Source organism: Oncorhynchus kisutch, unplaced genomic scaffold (assembly GCF_002021735.2).
Source record: "Oncorhynchus kisutch isolate 150728-3 unplaced genomic scaffold, Okis_V2 Okis06b-Okis10b_hom, whole genome shotgun sequence".
Classification (NCBI taxonomy): Eukaryota; Metazoa; Chordata; class Actinopteri; order Salmoniformes; family Salmonidae; genus Oncorhynchus; species Oncorhynchus kisutch.
In genome coordinates, this window is record NW_022261983.1 from 19,807,645 (window position 1) to 19,831,293 (window position 23,649).

The following is a 23,649-nucleotide window of genomic DNA, read 5'->3' on the forward strand; positions in this document are numbered from 1 at the left end:
AGCAGTAGTTAGCATGGTGCTGGGAGGGTTATAGCAGTAGATAGCATGGTGCTGGGAGGGTTATAGCAGTAGATAGCATGGTGCTGGGAGGGTTATAGCAGTAGTTAGCATGGTGCTTGGAGGGTTAGCAGTAGATAGCATGGTGCTGGGAGGGTTAGCAGTAGTTAGCATGGTGCTGGGAGGGTTAGCAGTAGTTAGCATGGTGCTGGGAGGGTTAGCAGTAGATAGCATGGTGCTGGGAGGGTTATAGCAGTAGTTAGCTTGGTGCTGGGAGGGTTAGCAGTAGTTAGCAGCGGGTTAATACTAGCAGTCCAACTGATTAATGACATGTCACCTGGCTGCCAGAACTCACTCTGATGACTGAGAGAAAGACGTGGAGAGAGGAGAGAGGGAGGGAGAGAGAGAGAGAGGAGGGGGGTGGAGGAAGTTGAGAAACACCGGCATCAACAACAGAGAACCAACACTGATCCCGGACCGTCCCAGGCCTTCAACTCCTCACTACAGTACCTCTGTAGATCCCGGACCGCCCCAGGCCTCAACTCCTCACTACAGTACCCCTGTAGGCTGGCCGGCTGCCTGGAAAAACACTGGTGTTGAAAACAGACAACGTTAATGGTTTTTTCATGTGAATACTTCAATGTGTCTCGTCCTCTCATTCACACCGCAATGGAAGACATTGCACAGTGTGTGTGTGTGTGTGTGTGTGTGTGTGTGTGTGTGTGTGTGTGTGTGTGTGTGTGTGTGTGTGTGTGTGTGTGTGTGTGTGTGTGTGTGTGTGTGTGTGTGTGTGTGTGAGAGAGAGAGAGCGAGAGAGAGAGAGAGAGAGAGAGAGAGCAGCAACCCAATTAGATTCAACCAAATCTTGAGAAAACTAAAAGAGAATTAATTGACACATTGGAAAGATTTTTTTTATTTTTTAAACAGAGCAAACTAGAATGCTATTTGTCCCTAAACAGAGAGTACACAGTGGCAGAATACCTGACCACTGTGACTGTGACCACTGACACTGTATACAGACATAATGTGCCTATCAGGGATCAGGTAAGACCCAAACAGAGGTACTGTCACATCCTGACCTTAGTTTGGCTCAGGGTCAGACATAATATGACTATCAGGGATCAGGTATAAGACCCAAACAGAGGTACTGTCACGTCCCTGACCTTAGTTTGGTCTGGTACAGGGCGGCAGGCAGGTTCAGGGTCAGACAGAGGTCAGAAATCCAGATAGGCTCAGGGTCAGACAGGGGTCAGAAATCCAGATGGGGCAGGCAGAGTGGTCAGGCGGGGGTCAAGGTCAACAACCAGGAAGGTGAGAAAAAGGGAGGGAAAAAGACGAACTGCCAACAGACAGAGAACACAGGTATAAATACCCAGGGGATCATGGGGAAGATGAGTGACACCTGGAGGAGGGAGGAGGGGGGGGACGTGGAGACATTCAACAAAGAAACAGATCAGGGTGTGATAAAGGATATTTGAAACGTCTCTATTCCTTTTGGAACGTCTGAGACTTTAATGTGAGGGAGGGAGGGAGGGAGGGAGAGAGAGAGAGAGGGAGGGAGGGAGGGAGGGAGGGAGGGAGGGAGGGAGGGAGGGAGGGAGGGAGGGAGGGAGGGAGGGAGGGAGGAGGGAGGGAGGGAGGGAGGGAGGGAGGGAGGGAGGGAGGGGAGGGAGGGGAGGGAGGAGGACATTGCAGGTGACTGCCAACTGACTGATCTACAAATCACTTTGTGTCATAAATAACTACTAGTCATAAATAACTACTAGTCATAAATAACTACTAGTCATAAATAACAACTAGTCATTAATAACAACTAGTCATTAATAACTACTAGTCACTAATAACAACTAGTCATACATAACAACTAGTCATTAATAACTACTAGTCATTAATAACTACTAGTCACTAATAACAACTAGTCATTAATAACTACTAGTCACTAATAACAACTAGTCATACATAACAACTAGTCACTAATAACAACTAGTCATTAATAACAACTAGTCATTAATAACAACTAGTCATTATTAACTACTAGTCATACATAACAACTAGTCATTAATAACAACTAGTCATTATTAACTACTAGTCATACATAACAACTAGTCATTATTAACTACTAGTCATACATAACAACTAGTCATTAATAACAACTAGTCATTATTAACTACTAGTCATACATAACAACTAGTCATTAATAACAACTAGTCATTATTAACTACTAGTCATACATAACAACTAGTCATTATTAACTACTAGTCATACATAACAACTAGTCATTAATAACAACTAGTCATTATTAACTACTAGTCATACATAACAAACTAGTCATTAATAACTACTAGTCATTATTAACTACTACAGCTTCCAAAATCTCTGAAGCTGGAGACTCACATCTCCCTCTCTAGCTTTAAGCACCAGCTGTCAGAGCAGCTCCCAGATCACCGTACCTGTACACAGCCCATCTGACTGGAACTAATTAATAAATCTCTGAAGCTGGAGACTCATATCTCCCTCTCTAGCTTTAAGCACCAGCTGTCAGAGCAGCTCCCAGATCACCGTACCTGTACACAGCCCATCTGACTGGAACTAATTAATAAATCTCTGAAGCTGGAGACTCACATCTCCCTCTCTAGCTTTAAGCACCAGCTGTCAGAGCAGCTCCCAGATCACCGTACCTGTACACAGCCCATCTGACTGGAACTAATTAATAAATCTCTGAAGCTGGAGACTCATATCTCACATCTCTAGCTTTAAGCACCAGCTGTCAGAGCAGCTCCCAGATCACCGTACCTGTTCTCATGTCAATAAAGACCCCTTTGGAAACACGAGATGTATCCGCTCACCAACTCATAAGTCGCTCTGGATAAGAGTGTCTGTTAACCGTAATCAACCCCTGTCACCCCTGTCATTGTTAGAGGATCATTCTCTCATCGTCACCAGCAGCCCGGATAGCAACGACAACCTGTGATGATTTATTCCATTAAACTGACGTTTGTCAAGGTGCTTTTGCTGAAGAGGTGAAATAACAAAGATATTATTATCATTGGGATTTTAACGACGTGGTGAAGTTGACGACAGAACAGAACAGGTCAGACCTGTGGGCTGTCGACTCGTGCACTGATTGTCCTTTAAAGTAGAACATCCCGAGAGAGTCAACCACAAAATTATCAACAACGGAGAGAACAGCAGACGCCAAATTAACCCCATAACCACGCGGGATTAACCCTGCAACCATGGAGAATTAACCCTGTAACCATGCGGAATTAACCCTGTAACCATGGAGAATTAACCCTGTAACCACGCGGAATTAACCCTGTAACCATGGAGAATTAACCCTGTAACCACGCGGGTTTAACCCTGTAACCATGGAGAATTAACCCTGTAACCACGCAGAATTAACCCTGTAACCATGGAGAATTAACCCTGTAACCATGGAGAATTAATCCTGTAACCACACGGGATTAACCCTGAAACCATGGAGAATTAATCCTGTAACCACGCGGAATTAACCCTGTAACCATGGAGAATAAACCCTGTAACCATGGAGAATTAACCCTGTAACCATGGAGAATTAACCCTGTAACCACGCAGAATTAACGCTGTAACCATGGAGAATTAACCCTATAACCGTGGAGAATTAACCCTGTAATTTCCCCCTCCCCCACCGGGCCCCCAGCTAACACACATGACTCTAATAATCACCCAAACCACGATCTTCAGTTTAGAAAACAATCTGATTAAAAGATGAATGATTCATGAGATAAAAGTGTGACAACAATAAGGCCCCTCATGGACTGGAGTTGTTGCCCATCCCTGATCTAAACTAAGGATTTTTTTTAAAAATTCATTGTGATTGGCTGTAAATCATCTAGTCTGGTGTGTGTGTGTGTGTGTTTTTAAAAGATGACATTTCATACTGCATAGTTGACATTAATTCCCATGGGTTGGGTTTAGTATTTTGTACAGTTGTGATTGACACTAAATCCATCTGTCATTTAACATTTAAATGTCATTCATATCAACTCGTTACCGACATAACTGCCTGGCGGGCTGAAGAGATACGGGAGAGGCTCCTGTCTTTTGTCCCGCGGGGCAGTTATGTCGGTAATGAATAAAAGGGGAATTCTGGATCACGTGATAGAGCGGGCGTGTGAGTTCTTGTTCATCACACCTGTCCGTGAAGCTGTTGACGGGTTGTGCGTGCTGTGTGTCACTTTGCGCTCCCCGGAGAGAGAGAGACGGGTTGTGCTGTGCGTGGTGTGTGTCACTTTGCGCTCCCCGGAGAGAGAGAGAGACGGTTGAGAAAGTGCGTGAACAACCGGACCGGTAACCGGAAATAATAATGGACATGGCGGGACCGGTCAGTCATCAGCAACGGATAGTTGCTACAGGTTGGAGTCCCGTGAGTCTGTCTGACTTTACCGAAGAGAACGAGAAGGGAAAAGTTCCAAGTCTTCACGGTAACTTTTCATTCCAGAGAGAGTTGGGACATCTTTATGATTATTGTGGAATGCTGTTGTCTATTTAACTAGTGCTCCGTTTTATTTATTTATTTTTATCGGTTACTGCTCCGGTGGGTCTAGAGCCATGGCGTTATCGCAGATCCAGTGTTTGGATGAGAATAACGTGAACCTCCGGACGCATGAATCCAAACCAGACTTTTTTTATTCCGAGGACCAACGATTAGCGCTCGAGACGCTTCTCCGGGATGGACGCGATGCCTTTAATAAGTTCCTCCACGCGACCAGTCTCCGGTGTTTCCTGTCGGACCAGGAGGTGGACCAGTTGACCGGGGCAGTGGAGGTGTACGACCCGGCATCAGAGCTCCGTCAGGGTGACTCAGACAGTGATGAACTCCCGCTGTCTCTCCAGTACTGGCCGGAGCTGTCTGACTGCTCGCTCCCGCGGCTGGATCTGGGCTGGCCGGACTGCGCGTCCTACAGAGGAGTGACTCGCGTCACTGTGTATGCGCAACCGCCACTGGACGGCCACACGCACATCAAAGAGATGGTCAGGAAAACCATCGCGCAGGCGCAGAAGGTAAGGCGAGTTTATTAAGGTCGTTTATTAGGTCGTGACCCCCCCATACATTATAACCTGCTACAGGGGGGGAACTTTCACTAGGTCATGACCCCCCCCATACATTATAACCAGCTACAGGGGGGGAACTTTCACTAGGTCGTGACCCCCCCATACATTATAACCAGCTACAGGGGAAGGGGCTTTCACTAGGTCGTGACCCCCCCATACATTATAACCTGCTACAGGGGGACTTTCACTAGGTCGTGACCCCCCCCATACATTATAACCTGCTACAGGGGGGACTTTCACTAGGTCGTGACCACCCCCATACATTATAAACAGCTACAGGGGGGGAACTTTCACTAGGTCGTGACCCCCCCCATACATTATAACCAGCTACAGGGGGGGGGGGGGGACTTTCACTAGGTCGTGACCCCCCCATACATTATAACCTGCTACAGGGGGGGAACTTTCACTAGGTCGTGACCCCCCCATACATTATAAACAGCTACAGGGGGGGGACTTTCACTAGGTCGTGACCCCCCCATACATTATAAACAGCTACGGGGGGGGGGGACTTTCACTAGGTCGTGACCCCCCCATACATTATAAACAGCTACAGGGGGACGACTTTCACTAGGTCGTGACCCCCCCATACATTATAACCTGCTACGGGGGGGGGGGGGGACTTTCACTAGGTCGTGACCCCCCCCATACATTATAACCAGCTACAGGGGAAGGGGCTTTCACTAGGTCGTGACCCCCCATACATTATAACCTGCTACAGGGGGGACTTTCACTAGGTCGTGACCCCCCCATACATTATAAACATACAGGGGGGGAACTTTCACTAGGTCGTGAATCCCCCCCCTCGACATTCTTAAATAGCATTTTTGCAGGGTTAATTCCACGTGGTTACAGGGTTAATTCTCCATGGTTACAGGGTTAATTCCACGTGGTTACAGGGTTAATTCAGAGACCCTCAGGAAGTGTGATCACGACCAGGGTCTGCCATATCAACAGCGACTCTGGAGCAATTTAGTGCCTTGCTCTAGGGACCATAGACAGAATTTCACCTTGTCAAAAATCTGTCGGCTCCTGGATTCAAACTAGTGAACTTTAAGATACTGGCCCAAAGGTCTAACCACTAGGCTACCTGCTGGTTACTGGCCTAACGCTCTAACCACTAGGCTACCTGCTGGTTACTGGCCCAACACTCTAACCACTAGGGTACCTGCTGGTTACTGGCCTAACGCTGTAACCACTAGGCTACCTGCTGGTTACTAGTCCAATGCTCTAACCACTAGGCTACCTGCTGGTTACTAGTCCAACGCTCTAACCACTAGGCTACCTGCTGGTTACTAGTCCAACTCTCTAACCACTAGGCTACCTGCTGGTTACTGGCCCAAAGATCTAAACACTAGGCTACCTGCTGGTTACTAGTCCAACGCTCGAACCACTAGGCTACCTGCTGGTTACTAGTCCAACGCCTCTAACCACTAGGCTACCTGCTGGTTACTAGTCCAATGCTCTAACCACTAGGCTACCTGCTGGTTACTAGTCCAACGCTCTAACCACTAGGCTACCTGCTGGTTACTAGTCCAACTCTCTAACCACTAGGCTACCTGCTGGTTACTGGCCCAAAGATCTAAACACTAGGCTACCTGCTGGTTACTAGTCCAACGCTCGAACCACTAGGCTACCTGCTGGTTACTAGTCCAACGCCTCTAACCACTAGGCTACCTGCTGGTTACTGGCCCAATGCTCTAACCACTAGGCTACCTGCTGGTTACTAGTCCAACGCCTCTAACCACTAGGCTACCTGCTGGTTACTGGCCCAACACTCTAACCACTAGGCTACCTGCTGGTTACTAGTCCAACGCTCGAACCACTAGGCTACCTGCTGGTTACTAGTCCAACGCTCTAACCACTAGGCTACCTGCTGGTTACTAGTCCAACGCTCTAACCACTAGACTACCTGCTGGTTACTAGTCCAACACTCTAACCACTAGGCTACCTGCTGGTTACTAGTCCAACGCTCTAACCACTAGGCTACCTGCTGGTTACTAGTCCAACACTCTAACCACTAGGCTACCTGCTGGTTACTAGTCCAACGCTCTAACCACTAGGCTACCTGCTAGTTACTAGTCCAACACTCTAACCACTAGTCTACCTGCTGGTTACTAGTCCAACACTCTAACCACTAGGCTACCTGCTGGTTACTAGTCCAACACTCTAACCACTAGGCTACCTGCTGGTTACTAGTCCAACACTCTAACCACTAGGCTACCTGCTGGTTACTAGTCCAACACTCTAACCACTAGGCTACCTGCTGGTTACTAGTCCAACACTCTAACCACTAGGCTACCTGCTGGTTACTGGCCCAATGCTCTAACCACTAGGCTACCTGTTGGTTACTGGCCCAAAGATCTAACCGGTAGACAACCTAGCACCCTTTCATGCATTCTAACATGTGTCTTGACCTGTGTGTGTGTGTGTGTGTGTGTTTGCGATGTGTCTTGACCTGTGTGTGTGTATGTGTGTGCGTGTGTGTGTGTGTGTGTTTGTGCGTGTATGTGTGTATGTGTGTGTATGTGTGTGCGTATGTGTGTGTGTATGTGTGTATTGTGTGTGTGTGTGTGTGTGTATGTGTGTGTATATGTGTGTGTGTGTGTATATATATGTGTGTGTGTGTGTGTGTATATATGTGTGTGTGTGTATTTGTGTATGTGTGTGTGTGTGTGTATGTGTGTGTGTGTGTGTATATGAGTGTGTGTGTGTGTGTGTGTGTTTGTGCGTGCGTGCATGTGTGTGTGTGTGTTTGCGTGTGTGTGTGTGTGTGTGTGTGTGTGTGTGTGTGTGTGTAGGTGATTGCGGTGGTCATGGACCAGTTTACAGACGTAGATATCTTCAGAGACCTTCTGGAGGCGTGCTTTAAGAGGAAAGTGTCTGTCTATATCCTGTTGGAAAGAGCAGCGTTACCTCACTTCCTGTCTATGGCCGAGAGGGCCGCCATGCACCCGGGACACCTGAAGGTAACTATGGTAACACACTCGAGCGCCTGGTGCCTGGTCTAAGACCGTCAGGAGATGATGGGAACAGAGTGGTAATGAGTGGTAGCAGAGGGTCCTATTGCAACCATCGATGGCACTAGATAATCGGCAGCTGGTTGAGTAGCACCGACCTTAGTCACAGACTGGTTGAGTAGCACCGACCTTAGTCACAGACTGGTTGAGTAGCACAGACCTTAGTCACAGACTGGTTGAGTAGCACCGACCTTAGTCACAGACTGGTTGGGCAGCACCGACCTTAGTCACAGACTGGTTGAGCAGCACAGACCTTAGTCACAGACTGGTTGAGCAGCACAGACCTTAGTCACAGACTGGTTGAGCAGCACCGACCGGGGGTCACAGACTGGTTGAGCAGCACCGACCTTAGTCACAGACTGGTTGAGTAGCACCGACCTTAGTCACAGACTGGTTGAGTAGCACCGACCTTAGTCACAGACTGGTTGAGTAGCACCGACCGTAGTCACAGACTGGTTGAGCAGCACAGACCTTAGTCACAGACTGGTTGAGTAGCACCGACCTTAGTCACAGACTGGTTGAGCAGCACCGACCGGGGTCACAGACTGGTTGAGCAGCACCGACCGGGGTCACAGACTGGTTGAGTAGCACCGACCTTAGTCACAGACTGGTTGAGCAGCACCGACCGGGGTCACAGACTGGTTGAGCAGCACCGACCGGGGTCACAGACTGGTTGAGCACCACAGACCAGGGTCACAGACTGGTTTAGCAGCACCGACCGGGGTCACAGACTGGTTGAGCATCACAGACCGGGGTCACAGACTGGTTGAGCAGCACCGACCTTAGTCACAGACTGGTTGAGCAGCACCGACCGGGGTCACAGACTGGTTGAGCAGCACCGACCGGGGTCACAGACTGGTTGAGCACCACAGACCGGGGTCACAGACTGGTTGAGCAGCACCGACCGGGGTCACAGACTGGTTGAGCATCACAGACGGGGTCACAGACTGGTTGAGCATCACAGACCTTAGTCACAGACTGGTTGAGCATCACAGACCTTAGTCACAGACTGGTTGAGCAGCACCGACCGGGGTCACAGACTGGTTGAGCAGCACCGACCGGGGTCACAGACTGGTTGAGCATCACAGACCTTAGTCACGGACTGGTTGAGCAGCACCGACCGGGGTCACAGACTGGTTGAGCATCACAGACCTTAGTCACAGACTGGTTGAGCAGCACAGACCTTAGTCACAGACTGGTTGAGCATCACAGACCTTAGTCACAGACTGGTTGAGCAGCACCGACCGGGGACACAGACTGGTTGAGCAGCACCGACCGGGGTCACAGACTGGTTGAGCATCACAGACCTTAGTCACAGACTGGTTGAGCAGCACCGACCTTAGTCACAGACTGGTTGAGCATCACAGACCTTAGTCACAGACTGGTTGAGCAGCACCGACCGGGGTCACAGACTGGTTGAGCAGCACAGACCTTAGTCACAGACTGGTTGAGCATCACAGACCTTAGTCACAGACTGGTTGAGCAGCACCGACCTTAGTCACAGACTGGTTGAGCATCACAGACCTTAGTCACAGACTGGTTGAGTAGCACCGACCTTAGTCACAGACTGGTTGAGTAGCACCGACCTTAGTCACAGACTGGTTGAGCATCACAGACCTTAGTCACAGACTGGTTGAGTAGCACCGACCTTAGTCACAGACTGGTTGAGCATCACCGACCTTAGTCACAGACTGGTTGAGCAGCACCGACCGGGGTCACAGACTGGTTGAGTAGCACCGACCTTAGTCACAGACTGGTTGAGCATCACAGACCGGGGTCACAGACTGGTTGAGCACCACAGACCGGGGTCACAGACTGGTTGAGCAGCACAGACCGGGGTCACAGACTGGTTGAGCAGCACAGACCTTAGTCACAGACTGGTTGAGCAGCACCGACCGGGGTCACAGACTGGTTGAGCAGCACCGACCGGGGTCACAGACTGGTTGAGCACCACAGACCGGGGTCACAGACTGGTTGAGCAGCACCGACCGGGGTCACAGACTGGTTGAGCATCACAGACGGGGTCACAGACTGGTTGAGCAGCACCGACCTTAGTCACAGACTGGTTGAGCATCACAGACCTTAGTCACAGACTGGTTGAGCATCACAGACCTTAGTCACAGACTGGTTGAGCAGCACCGACCGGGGTCACAGACTGGTTGAGCAGCACCGACCGGGGTCACAGACTGGTTGAGCATCACAGACCTTAGTCACAGACTGGTTGAGCAGCACCGACCGGGGTCACAGACTGGTTGAGCATCACAGACCTTAGTCACAGACTGGTTGAGCAGCACAGACCTTAGTCACAGACTGGTTGAGCATCACAGACCTTAGTCACAGACTGGTTGAGCAGCACCGACCTTAGTCACAGACTGGTTGAGCATCACAGACCTTAGTCACAGACTGGTTGAGCAGCACCGACCGGGGTCACAGACTGGTTGAGCAGCACAGACCTTAGTCACAGACTGGTTGAGCATCACAGACCTTAGTCACAGACTGGTTGAGCAGCACCGACCTTAGTCACAGACTGGTTGAGCATCACAGACCTTAGTCACAGACTGGTTGAGTAGCACCGACCTTAGTCACAGACTGGTTGAGTAGCACCGACCTTAGTCACAGACTGGTTGAGCATCACAGACCTTAGTCACAGACTGGTTGAGTAGCACCGACCTTAGTCACAGACTGGTTGAGCATCACCGACCTTAGTCACAGACTGGTTGAGCAGCACCGACCGGGGTCACAGACTGGTTGAGTAGCACCGACCTTAGTCACAGACTGGTTGAGCATCACAGACCGGGGTCACAGACTGGTTGAGCACCACAGACCGGGGTCACAGACTGGTTGAGCAGCACAGACCTTAGTCACAGACTGGTTGAGCAGCACCGACCGGGGTCACAGACTGGTTGAGCAGCACAGACCTTAGTCACAGACTGGTTGAGCATCACAGACCTTAGTCACAGACTGGTTGAGCAGCACCGACCTTAGTCACAGACTGGTTGAGCATCACAGACCTTAGTCACAGACTGGTTGAGTAGCACCGACCTTAGTCACAGACTGGTTGAGTAGCACCGACCTTAGTCACAGACTGGTTGAGCATCACAGACCTTAGTCACAGACTGGTTGAGTAGCACCGACCTTAGTCACAGACTGGTTGAGCATCACCGACCTTAGTCACAGACTGGTTGAGCAGCACCGACCGGGGTCACAGACTGGTTGAGTAGCACCGACCTTAGTCACAGACTGGTTGAGCATCACAGACCGGGGTCACAGACTGGTTGAGCACCACAGACCGGGGTCACAGACTGGTTGAGCAGCACAGACCGGGGTCACAGACTGGTTGAGCAGCACAGACCTTAGTCACAGACTGGTTGAGTAGCACCGACCTTAGTCACAGACTGGTTGAGCATCACAGACCGGGGGTCACAGACTGGTTGAGCATCACAGACCGGGGTCACAGACTGGTTGAGCAGCACCGACCTTAGTCACAGACTGGTTGAGCATCACAGACCGGGGTCACAGACTGGTTGAGCAGCACCGACCTTAGTAACAGACTGGTTGGGCAGCACCGACCGGGGTCACAGACTGGTTGAGCAGCACAGACCTTAGTCACAGACTGGTTGAGCAGCACAGACCTTAGTCACAGACTGGTTGAGCAGCACAGACCGGGGTCACAGACTGGTTGAGCAGCACCGACCTTAGTAACAGACTGGTTGGGCAGCACCGACCGGGGTCACAGACTGGTTGAGCAGCACAGACCTTAGTCACAGACTGGTTGAGCAGCACAGACCTTAGTCACAGACTGGTTGAGCAGCACAGACCTTAGTCACAGACTGGTTGAGCATCACAGACCTTAGTCACAGACTGGTTGAGCAGTACCGACCTTAGTCTACCTGCTCTAACCACCAGGCTACAGACAGGTATGCAGACAGACAGACAGACAGACAGACAGACAGACAGACAGACAGACAGACAGGCAGGCAGGCATGCAGGCAGACGGACAGACAGACAGACAGACAGACAGACAGACAGACAGACAGACAGACAGACAGACAGACAGACAGACAGGCAGGCAGGCAGGCAGGCAGACGGACAGGCAGAAACACAGATAAAGAGGGAGAGTATTTTATAGAGCCCCAGTGTTATGGCTGTGTAACCAGCAGGTAGCCTAGTGGTTAGACCTTTACAGAGCCCCAGTGTTATGGCTGTGTAACCAGCAGGTAGCCTAGTGGTTAGACCTTTATAGAGCCCCAGTGTTATGGCTGTGTAACCAGCAGGTAGCCTAGTGGTTAGACCTTTACAGAGCCCCAGTGTTATGGCTGTGTAACCAGCAGGTAGCCTAGTGGTTAGACCTTTATAGAGCCCCAGTGTTATGGCTGTGTAACCAGCAGGTAGCCTAGTGGTTAGACCTTTATAGAGCCCCAGTGTTATGGCTGTGTAACCAGCAGGTAGCCTAGTGGTTAGACCTTTATAGAGCCCCAGTGTTATGGCTGTGTAACCAGCAGGTAGCCTAGTGGTTAGACCTTTATAGAGCCCCAGTGTTATGGCTGTGTAACCAGCAGGTAGCCTAGTGGTTAGACCTTTATAGAGCCCCAGTGTTATGGCTGTGTAACCAGCAGGTAGCCTAGTGGTTAGACCTTTACAGAGCCCCAGTGTTATGGCTGTGTAACCAGCAGGTAGCCTAGTGGTTAGACCTTTATAGAGCCCCAGTGTTATGGCTGTGTAACCAGCAGGTAGCCTAGTGGTTAGACCTTTATAGAGCCCCAGTGTTATGGCTGTGTAACCAGAAGGTAGCCTAGTGGTTAGACCTTTATAGAGCCCCAGTGTTATGGCTGTGTAACCAGCAGGTAGCCTAGTGGTTAGACCTTTATAGAGCCCCAGTGTTATGGCTGTGTAACCAGCAGGTAGCCTAGTGGTTAGACCTTTATAGAGCCCCAGTGTTATGGCTGTGTAACCAGCAGGTAGCCTAGTGGTTAGACCTTTATAGAGCCCCAGTGTTATGGCTGTGTAACCAGCAGGTAGCCTAGTGGTTAGACCTTTATAGAGCCCCAGTGTTATGGCTGTGTAACCAGCAGGTAGCCTAGTGGTTAGACCTTTATAGAGCCCCAGTGTTATGGCTGTGTAACCAGCAGGTAGCCTAGTGGTTAGACCTTTATAGAGCCCCAGTGTTATGGCTGTGTAACCAGCAGGTAGCCTAGTGGTTAGACCTTTATAGAGCCCCAGTGTTATGGCTGTGTAACCAGCAGGTAGCCTAGTGGTTAGACCTTTATAGAGCCCCAGTGTTATGGCTGTGTAACCAGCAGGTAGCCTAGTGGTTAGACCTTTATAGAGCCCCAGTGTTATGGCTGTGTAACCAGCAGGTAGCCTAGTGGTTAGACCTTTATAGAGCCCCAGTGTTATGGCTGTGTAACCAGCAGGTAGCCTAGTGGTTAGACCTTTACAGAGCCCCAGTGTTATGGCTGTGTAACCAGCAGGTAGCCTAGTGGTTAGACCTTTATAGAGCCCCAGTGTTATGGCTGTGTACACCAATCTGTCCTGCTGTCCACTGTCCTCTCAACACACCAGTCATTATGTCCTGCTGTCCACTGTCCTCTCAACACACCACTCTATCCTGCTGTCTACTGTCCTCTCAACACACCAGTCATTATGTCCTGCTGTCTACTGTCCTCTCAACACACCACTCTATCCTGCTGTCTACTGTCCTCTCAACACACCAATCATTATGTCCTGCTGTCCACTGTCCTCTCAACACCAATCTGTCCTGCTGTCCACTGTCCTCTCAACACACCAGTCATTATGTCCTGCTGTCCACTGTCCTCTCAACACACCAATCATTATGTCCTGCTGTCTACTGTCCTCTCAACACACCAGTCATTATTTCCTGCTGTCCACTGTCCTCTCAACACCAATCTGTCCTGCTGTCCACTGTCCTCTCAACACACCAATCATTATGTCCTGCTGTCTACTGTCCTCTCAACACACCAATCATTATGTCCTGCTGTCCACTGTCCTCTCAACACACCAGTCATTATGTCCTGCTGTCCACTGTCCTCTCAACACACCAATCATTATGTCCTGCTGTCTACTGTCCTCTCAACACACCACTCTGTCCTGCTGTCCACTGTCCTCTCAACACACCAGTCATTATGTCCTGCTGTCCACTGTCCTCTCAACACACCAGTAATTATGTCCTGCTGTCCACTGTCCTCTCAACACCAATCTGTCCTGCTGTCCACTGTCCTCTCAACACACCAGTCATTATGTCCTGCTGTCCACTGTCCTCTCAACACCACTCTGTCCTGCAGAGCCTGCGTGTGCGTGTGTCAGGGGGAGCAGAGTTCTTCAGCAGGTCGTGTACCAGGGTGAGAGGACGGCTGGGTCACAGGTTCCTGTTGATAGATGGAGACAAGGCTGTTTCTGGATCGTACAGGTACCCTGACCTCTGACCCCTAACCCTCTGACCCCTAACCCTCTGACACCTAACCCTCTGACACCTAACCCTCTGACTCCTAACCCTCTGACTCCTAACCCTCTGACCCCTAACCCTATGACCTCTAACCCTCTGACCCCTAACCCTCTGACTCCTAACCCTCTGACCCCTAACCCTCTGACCCCTAACCCTCTGACTCCTAACCCTCTGACTCCTAACCCTCTGACCTCTAACCCTCTGACCCCTAACCCTCTGACTCCTAACCCTCTGACCCCTAACCCTCTGACCCCTAACCCTCTGACTCCTAACCCTCTGACTCCTAACCCTCTGACCTGATATCATAGTTTTCCTTTTAAAGTTGCCAATTAATTCTGCATGGTTACAGGGTTAATTCTCCATGGTTACAGGGTCAATTCTGCATGGTTACAGGGTTAATTCCGTGTGGTTACAGGGTCAATTCTGCATGGTTACAGGGTTAATTCTCCATGGTTACAGGGTCAATTCTGCATGGTTACAGGGTTAATTCTGCATTGTTACAGGGTTAATTCTCCATGGTTACAGGGTTAATTCTCCATGGTTACAGGGTTAATCCCGCGTGGTAACAGGGTTAATTTGGCGTCAGGGTTTAATCAGAAACAACACACAAAGGGTTTAGGTATTCATTCCGAGGACTAGAAGGGCTTTGGGGAAGGCTTAATAATAGAGAGTATGATCAAGTATCATCAAGTATCATCAAGTATCATCAAGTATCATCAAGTATCATCAAGTATGATCAAGTATCATCAAGTATGATCAAGTATCATCAAGTATCATCAAGTATCATCAAGTATCATCAAGTATCATCAAGTATTCTCCCGGCTTGCTATCACTTCATGTGGTCTAAGCAGCATCCATCGCCTCCGAATATCACTAGCTCAGTGCCATTTTAAAAAAATGTTGTGATCGCCGAGGAAGGCATATATCAACGTCCTCGTGACCTTTTCAAAACGTCCCCAATGGAAGGATCTTTGTAGTGACGACCTCTGACCCCCGACCCCTGTCTGTGTCTGTGTGTGTGCTCCTCCCCTCCAGTTTCACCTGGACGGCGTCTCGTTTGGACAGACACCTGGTCACCATGGTAACGGGCCAGGCGGTTGACTCCTTTGACCAACTGTTCCGTGACCTCTATCTGACCTCCAGCGGGGTCGACCTCCGCAGGGTCACCACGGAGACGGAACCGGAGCCAGAGCCCCTCCCCCGGGCCACCCCCGTCGCTTCTCTCTCCGCAGCTAACGCCAGGAAGCTGTTCAGCCCTAAATACGCCGTGGTGATCGGCAACGCTAACGCTAGCAGCGCCGGCCCCGTCTCCTCCGGAACTCCGGAGCTCCAGAACTCCAACTCCCAGAACCCCCTGAAGGTATCAGAATGCGTTGCTCCGTACTTTACCATAATGTACCGTGCTCTTTTAAAAGCCGCTGTAGATTTGTTTATTTGTATTCTTAAAAAAAAGAAAAATATTAAAATATTGTCCTCAATATTGTGATCAATCGTTTCAATCAATCTAGGTGCGTGTCCGGGAGCCAGTGGAAGCTCCGCCCCTCCACCCGGGATTGGCCTGTCTGGAGAAAGCATACCTGATTCCGTACCTGCCCACCTGGCCCGAACCCGACCCCCCCAGAGATGTCATCGGGTTCATCAACGTGCGGGACGCGTCACGGTCGACCCAGGTGCACCTGCAACGCTCCGAGAGGTTTGAAACGAGCCAGGCTATACGGTTCAGCAGTCCCTTTACCCTGCCCAATGAGGAGACACTTCCTGACAGGGCTGCGCCTAGACCGACCCCTACCCCTAACTCTACCACTACCCCTATCTCTACCCCTATCTCTACCACTACCCCTATCTCTACCACTACCCCTATCTCTACCGCTATCTCTACCACTACCCCTATCTCTACCACTACCCCTATCTCTATCGCTATCTCTACCACTACCCCTATCTCTACCGCTATCTCTACTACTACCCCTATCTCTACCCCTATCTCTACCACTACCCCTATCTCTACCCCTATCTCTACCACTACCCCTATCTCTACCGCTACCCCTAACTCTACCGCTACCCCTATCTCTACCGCTATCTCTACCACTACCCCTATCTCTACCACTACCCCTAACTCTACCACTACCCCTATCTCTACCGCTATCTCTACCACTACCCCTATCTCTACCACTACCCCTATCTCTACTCCTATCTCTACCACTACCCCTATCTCTACTACTACCCCTATCTCTACCACTACCCCTACCTCTACCACTACCCCTATCTCTACCACTACCCCTATCTCTACCACTACCCCTAACTCTACCACTACCCCTATCTCTACCGCTATCTCTACCACTACCCCTATCTCTACCACTACCCCTATCTCTACCACTACCCCTATCTCTACCACTACCCCTATCTCTAACACTACCCCTATCTCTACTCCTAACTCTACCACTACCCCTATCTCTACCACTACCCCTATCTCTATCCCTATCTCTACCCCTATCTCTATCCCTAACTCTACCACTACCACTATCTCTACCACTACCCCTATCTCTACCCCTATCTCTACCACTACCCCTATCTCTACCCCTAACTCTACCACTACCCCTATCTCTATCCCTATCTCTACCCCTAACTCTACCACTACCCCTATCTCTACCCCTAACTCTACCACTACCCCTATCTCTATCCCTATCTCTACCACTACCCCTATCTCTATCCCTATCTCTACCCCTAACTCTACCACTACCCCTATCTCTACCCCTAACTCTACCACTACCCCTATCTCTATCCCTATCTCTACCCCTACCCCTAACTCTACCACTACCCCTATCTCTATCCCTACCCCTAACACTACCACTACCCCTATCTCTATCCCTATCTCAACCCCTATCTCTACCCCTAACTCTACCACTACCCCTATCTCTATCCCTATCTCTACCCCTATCCCTATCTCTACCACTAACTTTACCCCTAATCCTACCCCTAATCCTACCCCTAACTCTATTCCCTACCCCATCTCCCCCACTCTACCCAGTCCCGTATACCCCTCCCTTACCTTCACCCCCGTCCCCAAGCCCCGGACGGTGCAGTTGGTCATGAGGAACGGGAGTGGTCAGGACCTATGTGGAGTCAGAGAGGTTAAGAAGACAGACCGGCTGGAGCTAACAGGACCACAAAGAGACTGTCTGAATGGAACTGGACTGTGGCTAGACTGTGAGACTGCACTACGACCCCAGAGTGACTGTGAGACCGCACTACGACCCCAGAGTGACTGTGAGACCGCACTGCGAACACAGAGTGGCTGTGAGACTGCACTACGACCCCAGAGTGGCTGTGAGACCGCACTACGACCCCAGAGTGACTGTGAGACCGCACTGCGAACACAGAGTGGCTGTGAGACTGCACTACAACCCCAGAGTGGCTGTGAGACTGCACTGCGAACACAGAGTGACTGTGAGACTGCAGTAGTACCCCAGAGTGGCTGTGAGACTGCACTACGACCCCAGAGTGACTGTGAGACCACACTACGACCACATAGTGGCTGTGAGACCGCACTGCGAACACAGAGTGACTGTGAGACCTCACTACGACCACAGAGTTACTGTGAGACCACACTACGACCCCAGAGTTACTGTGAGACTGCAGTACGACCCCAGTGTGACTCTGAGAACGCACTACGATCACAGAGTGGCTGTGAGACTGCAGTACGACCCCAGAGTGACTGTGAGACCGCACTGCGAACACAGAGTGGCTGTGAGACCGCAGTGCAACCCCAGAGTGACTGCGAGACCGCAGTACAACCCCAGAGTGACTGCGAGACCGCGGTGCAACCCCAGAGTGACTGCGAGACCGCAGTACAACCCCAGAGTGACTGGGAGACTGTAGTACAACCCCAGAATGACTGCAAGACCGTAGTGTAACCCCTGAGTGACTGCGAGACCGCGGTGCAACCCCAGAGTGACTGCGAGACCGCAGTACAACCCCAGAGTGACTGGGAGACTGTAGTAGAACCCCAGAGTGACTGCGAGACCGCAGTACAATCCCAGAGTGATTGCGAGAGCGCAGTGCAACCCCAGAGTGACTGCGAGATCGCAGTACAACCCCAGAGTGACTGCGAGACTGCAGTACAACCCCAGAGTCACTGCGAGACCGAAGTACGACCCCAGTGTGACTGTGAGACCGAAGTACGACCCCAGAGTGACTGCGAAACCGTAAAATGACTGTGTCAGCACACACGCACGCCTGACCTGCTCACACACGCTCCTGATCTGCGTACAGCAACGCCTTAGCAACGCGTTAATGATGTGACGTCCCCGTCCTGTGACTCAGACATGTCGACGACATCAGAGGAATATTATGAGTGCAGGGACTCTGTACTCCCTGAGTCTGTCTGTGATCTACTGGCCAACGAGCTATACTGGACACCTGAGGAGAAAGATACCCCACACCCTACACACACTACACACACTACACACCCTACTACAGATACTACACTGGAGACCTGACGAGAAAGAAACCCCACACAATACACACCCAACTATAGATACTAAACATAGTATAGATACTAAACATACAGCAGTTAGCTTGGAGAAAAAAGAGGCTAATAATCAGCTAGCACAACAGGCTAACACTCAGCTAGCACAATAGGCTAACACTCAGCTAGCACAACAGGCTAACACTCAGCTAGCACAACAGGCTAACACTCAGCTAGCACAACAGGCTAACACTCAGCTAGCACAATAGGCTAACACTCAGCTAGCACAGCAGGCTAACACTCAGCTATGCACAACAGGCTAACACTCAGCTAGCGCAACAGGAAAACACTCAGATAGAGCAACAGGCTAACACTCAGCTAGCACAACAGGCTAACACTCAGCTAGCACAACAGGCTAACACTCAGCCAGCACAACAGGCTAACACTCAGCTATGTACAACAGGCGAACACTCAGCTAGCGCAACACTATAACACTCAGCTTGTGCAACAGGCTAACTCTCAACTAGCACAACAGGCTAACACACAGACATTTGACACCTCGCCCTCAACCCCACCACACGCCTTCCCCCAGCTCCACACCAAGAGAGACAGAGCTACAGTCCTGCACTGAAAGAGACAGACCAGAGGAACAGCTGAGACCAGACCAGCTGGGACCATCAGAACTACTCTCCTCCAGTGAGACCATCAGAACTACTGTCCTCCAGCTGGGACCAGCAGAACTACTCTCCTCCAGTGAGACCAGCAGAACTACTCTCCTCCAGTGAGACCAGTAGAACTACTCTCCTCCAGTGAGACCATCAGAACTACTGTCCTCCAGCTGGGACCATCAGAACTACTGTCCTCCAGCTGGGACCATCAGAACTACTGTCCTCCAGCTGAGACCATCAGAACTACTGTCCTCCAGTGAGACCATCAGAACTACTGTCCTCCAGTGAGACCAGTAGAACTACTGTCCTCCAGCTGAGACCATCAGAACTACTCTCCTCCAGTGAGACAGTGAGACCAGCAGAACTACTCTCCTCCAGTGAGACCAGCAGAACTACTGTCCTCCAGTGAGACCATCAGAACTACTCTCCTCCAGTGAGACCAGCAGAACTACTCTCCTCCAGTGAGACCATCAGAACTACTCTCCTCCAGTGAGACCATCAGAACTACTCTTCTCCAGTGAGACCAGTAGAACTACTCTCTTCAAGTGAGACAGTGAGACCATCAGAACTACTCTCCTCCAGTGAGACCATCAGAACTACTCTCTTCAAATGAGACAGTGAGACCATCAGAACTACTCTCCTCCAGTGAGACCATCAGAACTACTCTCCTCCAGTGAGACCAGTATAACTACTCTCCTCCAGTGGGACCAGCAGAACTACTGTCCTCCAGTGAGACCAGTAGAACTACTCTCCTCCAGTGAGACCAGTATAACTACCCTCCTCCATTGAGACCAGCAGAACTACTCTCCTCCAGTGAGACCATCAGAACTACTGTCCTCCAGTGAGACCATCAGAACTACTCTCCTCCAGTGAGACCATCAGAACTACTCTCTTCAAGTGAGACAGTGAGACCAGTATAACTACCCTCCTCCAGTGAGACCAGTATAACTACTCTCCTCCAGTGAGACCATCAGAACTACTGTCCTCCAGTGAGACCATCAGAACTACTCTCCTCCAGTGAGACCATCAGAACTACTGTCCTCCAGTCAGACCATCAGAACTACTCTCCTCCAGTCAGACCATCAGAACTACTCTCCTCCAGTGAGACCATCAGAACTACTGTCCTCCAGTATTCACACAGACAGTATTAAGACTCATTTCCACGCCATTGGTTCCAGCTAAACGACGTCTGCTCCCGTCCGCACGGACACCTTTCGAAGGGGAAGTTTTGGAGGACAGGATGTCAACGAGGCGTTGCCAGAGAGCCGAGAGACTGGTGTTTTACTGTGGTGAACTCTTGTAAAGAGTAAACATTTATAACCCCCCCCAGTCTCCAGTTACCCCATCACCACCACCAGCCCATAGAGACCCCCCCAGTCTCCAGTCTACAGTTACCCATCACCACCACAAGCCCATAGACAGCCCCCCCCAGTCTCCAGTCACCCATCACCACCACCAGCCCATAGAGACCCCCCCCAGTCTCCAGTTACCCATCACCACCACCAGCCCATAGAGACCCCCCCCCAGTCTCCAGTTACCCATCACCACCACCAGCCCATAGAGACCCCCCCCCAGTCTCCAGTTACCCATCACCACCACCAGCCCATAGAGACCCCCCCCCCCAGTCTCCAGTTACCCATCACCACCACCAGCCCATAGAGATCCCCAGTCTCCAGTTACCCCATCACCACCACCAGCCCATAGAGACTCCCCCCCCCAGTCTCCAGTTACCCATCACCACCACCAGCCCATAGAGACCCCCCCCCCAGTCTCCAGTTACCCATCACCACCACCATCCCATAGAGACTCCCCCAGTCTCCAGTTACCCATCACCACCACCAGCCCATAGAGATCCCCAGTCTCCAGTTACCCCATCACCACCACCAGCCCATAGAGACTCCCCCCCAGTCTCCAGTTACCCATCACCACCACCAGCCCATAGAGACACCCCCCCAGTATCCAGTTACCCATCACCACCACCATCCCATAGAGACTCCCCCAGTCTCCAGTTACCCCATCACCACCACCAGCCCATAGAGACTCCCCCCCCCAGTCTCCAGTTACCCATCACCACCACCAGCCCATAGAGACCCCCCCCCCAGTCTCCAGTTACCCATCACCACCACCATCCCATAGAGACTCCCCCAGTCTCCAGTTACCCATCACCACCACCATCCCATAGAGACTCCCCCAGTCTCCAGTTACCCATCACCACCACCAGCCCATAGAGACCCCCCCCCCAGTCTCCAGTTACCCATCACCACCACCATCCCATAGAGACCCCCCCAGTCTCCAGTTACCAATCACCACCACCAGCCCATAGAGACTCCCCCAGTCTCCAGTTACCCATCACCACCACCAGCCCATAGAGACCCCCCCCAGTCTCCAGTTACCCATCACCACCACCAGCCCATAGAGACCCCCCCCCCAGTCTCCAGTTACCCATCACCACCACCAGCCCATAGAGACCCCCCCCCACCCCAGTCTTGAATGCCCAGTTGCACACTCAGTTGAATTAAATGCATGCCAGGTGACTACCTCATGAAGCTGGTTGAGAGAATGCCAAGAGTGTGCAAATCTGTCATCAAGGCAAAGGGTGGCTATTTGAAGAATCTCAAATATTAAATACATTTTAATTTGTTTAACACTTACTAAATGAGTCTGTGTTATTTCATAGTTTTGATGTCTTCACTTATTATTATTCTACAATGTAGAAAATAGTCAAATATAGAAAAACTCTTGTATAATGTAGTTGTTCAGTTTAGATAATGTAGTTGTTCAGTTTAGATAATGTAGTTGTTCAGTTTAGATAATGTAGTTGTTCAGTTTAGATTATGTAGTTGTTCAGTTTAGATAATGTAGTTGTTCAGTTTAGATAATGTAGTTGGTTAGCATAGATACTGTAGTTGTTCAGTTTAGATAATGTAGTTGTTCAGCATAGATAATGTAGTTGTTCAGCATAGATAATGTAGTTGTTCAGTTTAGATAAGGTCGTTGTTCAGTTTAGATTATGTAGTTGGTTAGCATAGATACTGTAGTTGTTCAGTTTAGATAATGTAGTTGTTCAGCATAGATAATGTAGTTGTTCAGCATAGATAATGTAGTTGTTCAGTTTAGATAAGGTCGTTGTTCAGTTTAGATTATGTAGTTGGTTAGCATAGATACTGTAGTTGTTCAGTTTAGATAATGTAGTTGTTCAGTTTAGATTATGTAGTTGTTCAGCATAGATAATGTAGCTGTTCAGTTTAGATAATGTAATGGTTCAGTTTAGATAATGTAGTTGTTCAGTTTAGATAATGTAGTTGTTCAGTTTAGATTATGTAGTTGTTCAGCATAGATACTGTAGTTGTTCAGTTTAGATAATGTAGTTGTTCAGCATAGATAATGTAGTTGTTCATTACAGATAATGTTCAGTATAGATAATGTAGCCGGGCAGTACAGATAATGTAGTTGTTCAGTATCGATAATGTAGTTGTGTAGTATAGATAATGTAGTTGTTCGGTATATACAATGTCGCTGTTCGGTATATACAATGTCGCTGTTCAGTATATACAATAATGTAGTTATTCAGTATAGATAATGTAGTTGTTCGGTATATACAATGTCGCTGTTCGGTATATACAATGTCGCTGTTCAGTATATACGATAATGTAGTTGTCCAGTATAGATAATGTAGTTGTTCAGTATAGATAATGTATTTCTGGTCATAATGTTGATGAGAGAAATGTATTGACAAAGACAAGGAAGCTTAACAATGACCCACACACACAGTGTTATTTCCTCTGCTGTACACCCACCTGCATTTTGTACTCACAGGAAACGAGAGCCAGAGGGTACTCACAAACCCTTTCCTGAGAGAGAGAGTACTCACAAACCCTTTCCTGAGAGAGAGAGAGGGAGAGAAAGTACTCACAAACCCTTTCCTAAGAGAGAGAGAGAGAGTAC

The 23,649-nt window shown here is 49.9% G+C and overlaps 1 protein-coding gene across 1 annotated transcript; it reads left to right on the forward strand.

Moving 5' to 3' along the window:
* The first annotated feature begins 4,206 nt into the window (after window positions 1-4,206).
* Window positions 4,207-21,741, forward strand: LOC116359889 (protein FAM83G-like). The gene is made up of 8 exons (XM_031813771.1): window positions 4,207-5,040; window positions 7,890-8,057; window positions 14,411-14,535; window positions 15,607-15,931; window positions 16,080-16,445; window positions 17,637-18,416; window positions 18,519-18,746; window positions 21,508-21,741. The coding sequence occupies exons 1-8, from the start codon at window positions 4,588-4,590 to the stop codon at window positions 21,739-21,741; spliced, it is 2,679 nt and encodes an 892-aa protein (XP_031669631.1). The 5' UTR covers window positions 4,207-4,587.
* The last annotated feature ends 1,908 nt before the right edge of the window (window positions 21,742-23,649 follow it).

Excerpts from the sequence above, each read along its gene's own strand:
- LOC116359889 (XM_031813771.1), top strand. The coding sequence starts at position 4,588 with ATGGCGTTATCGCAGATCCAGTGTTTGGATGAGAATAACGTGAACCTC. Across the intron at positions 15,932-16,079 it reads ACTCCCAGAACCCCCTGAAG|GTGCGTGTCCGGGAGCCAGT; the intron begins GTATCAGAATGC and ends CAATCAATCTAG. Across the intron at positions 18,417-18,518 it reads AGAGTGACTGCGAGACCGCA|AGTGACTGCGAGACCGCAGT; the intron begins GTACAACCCCAG and ends GTGCAACCCCAG.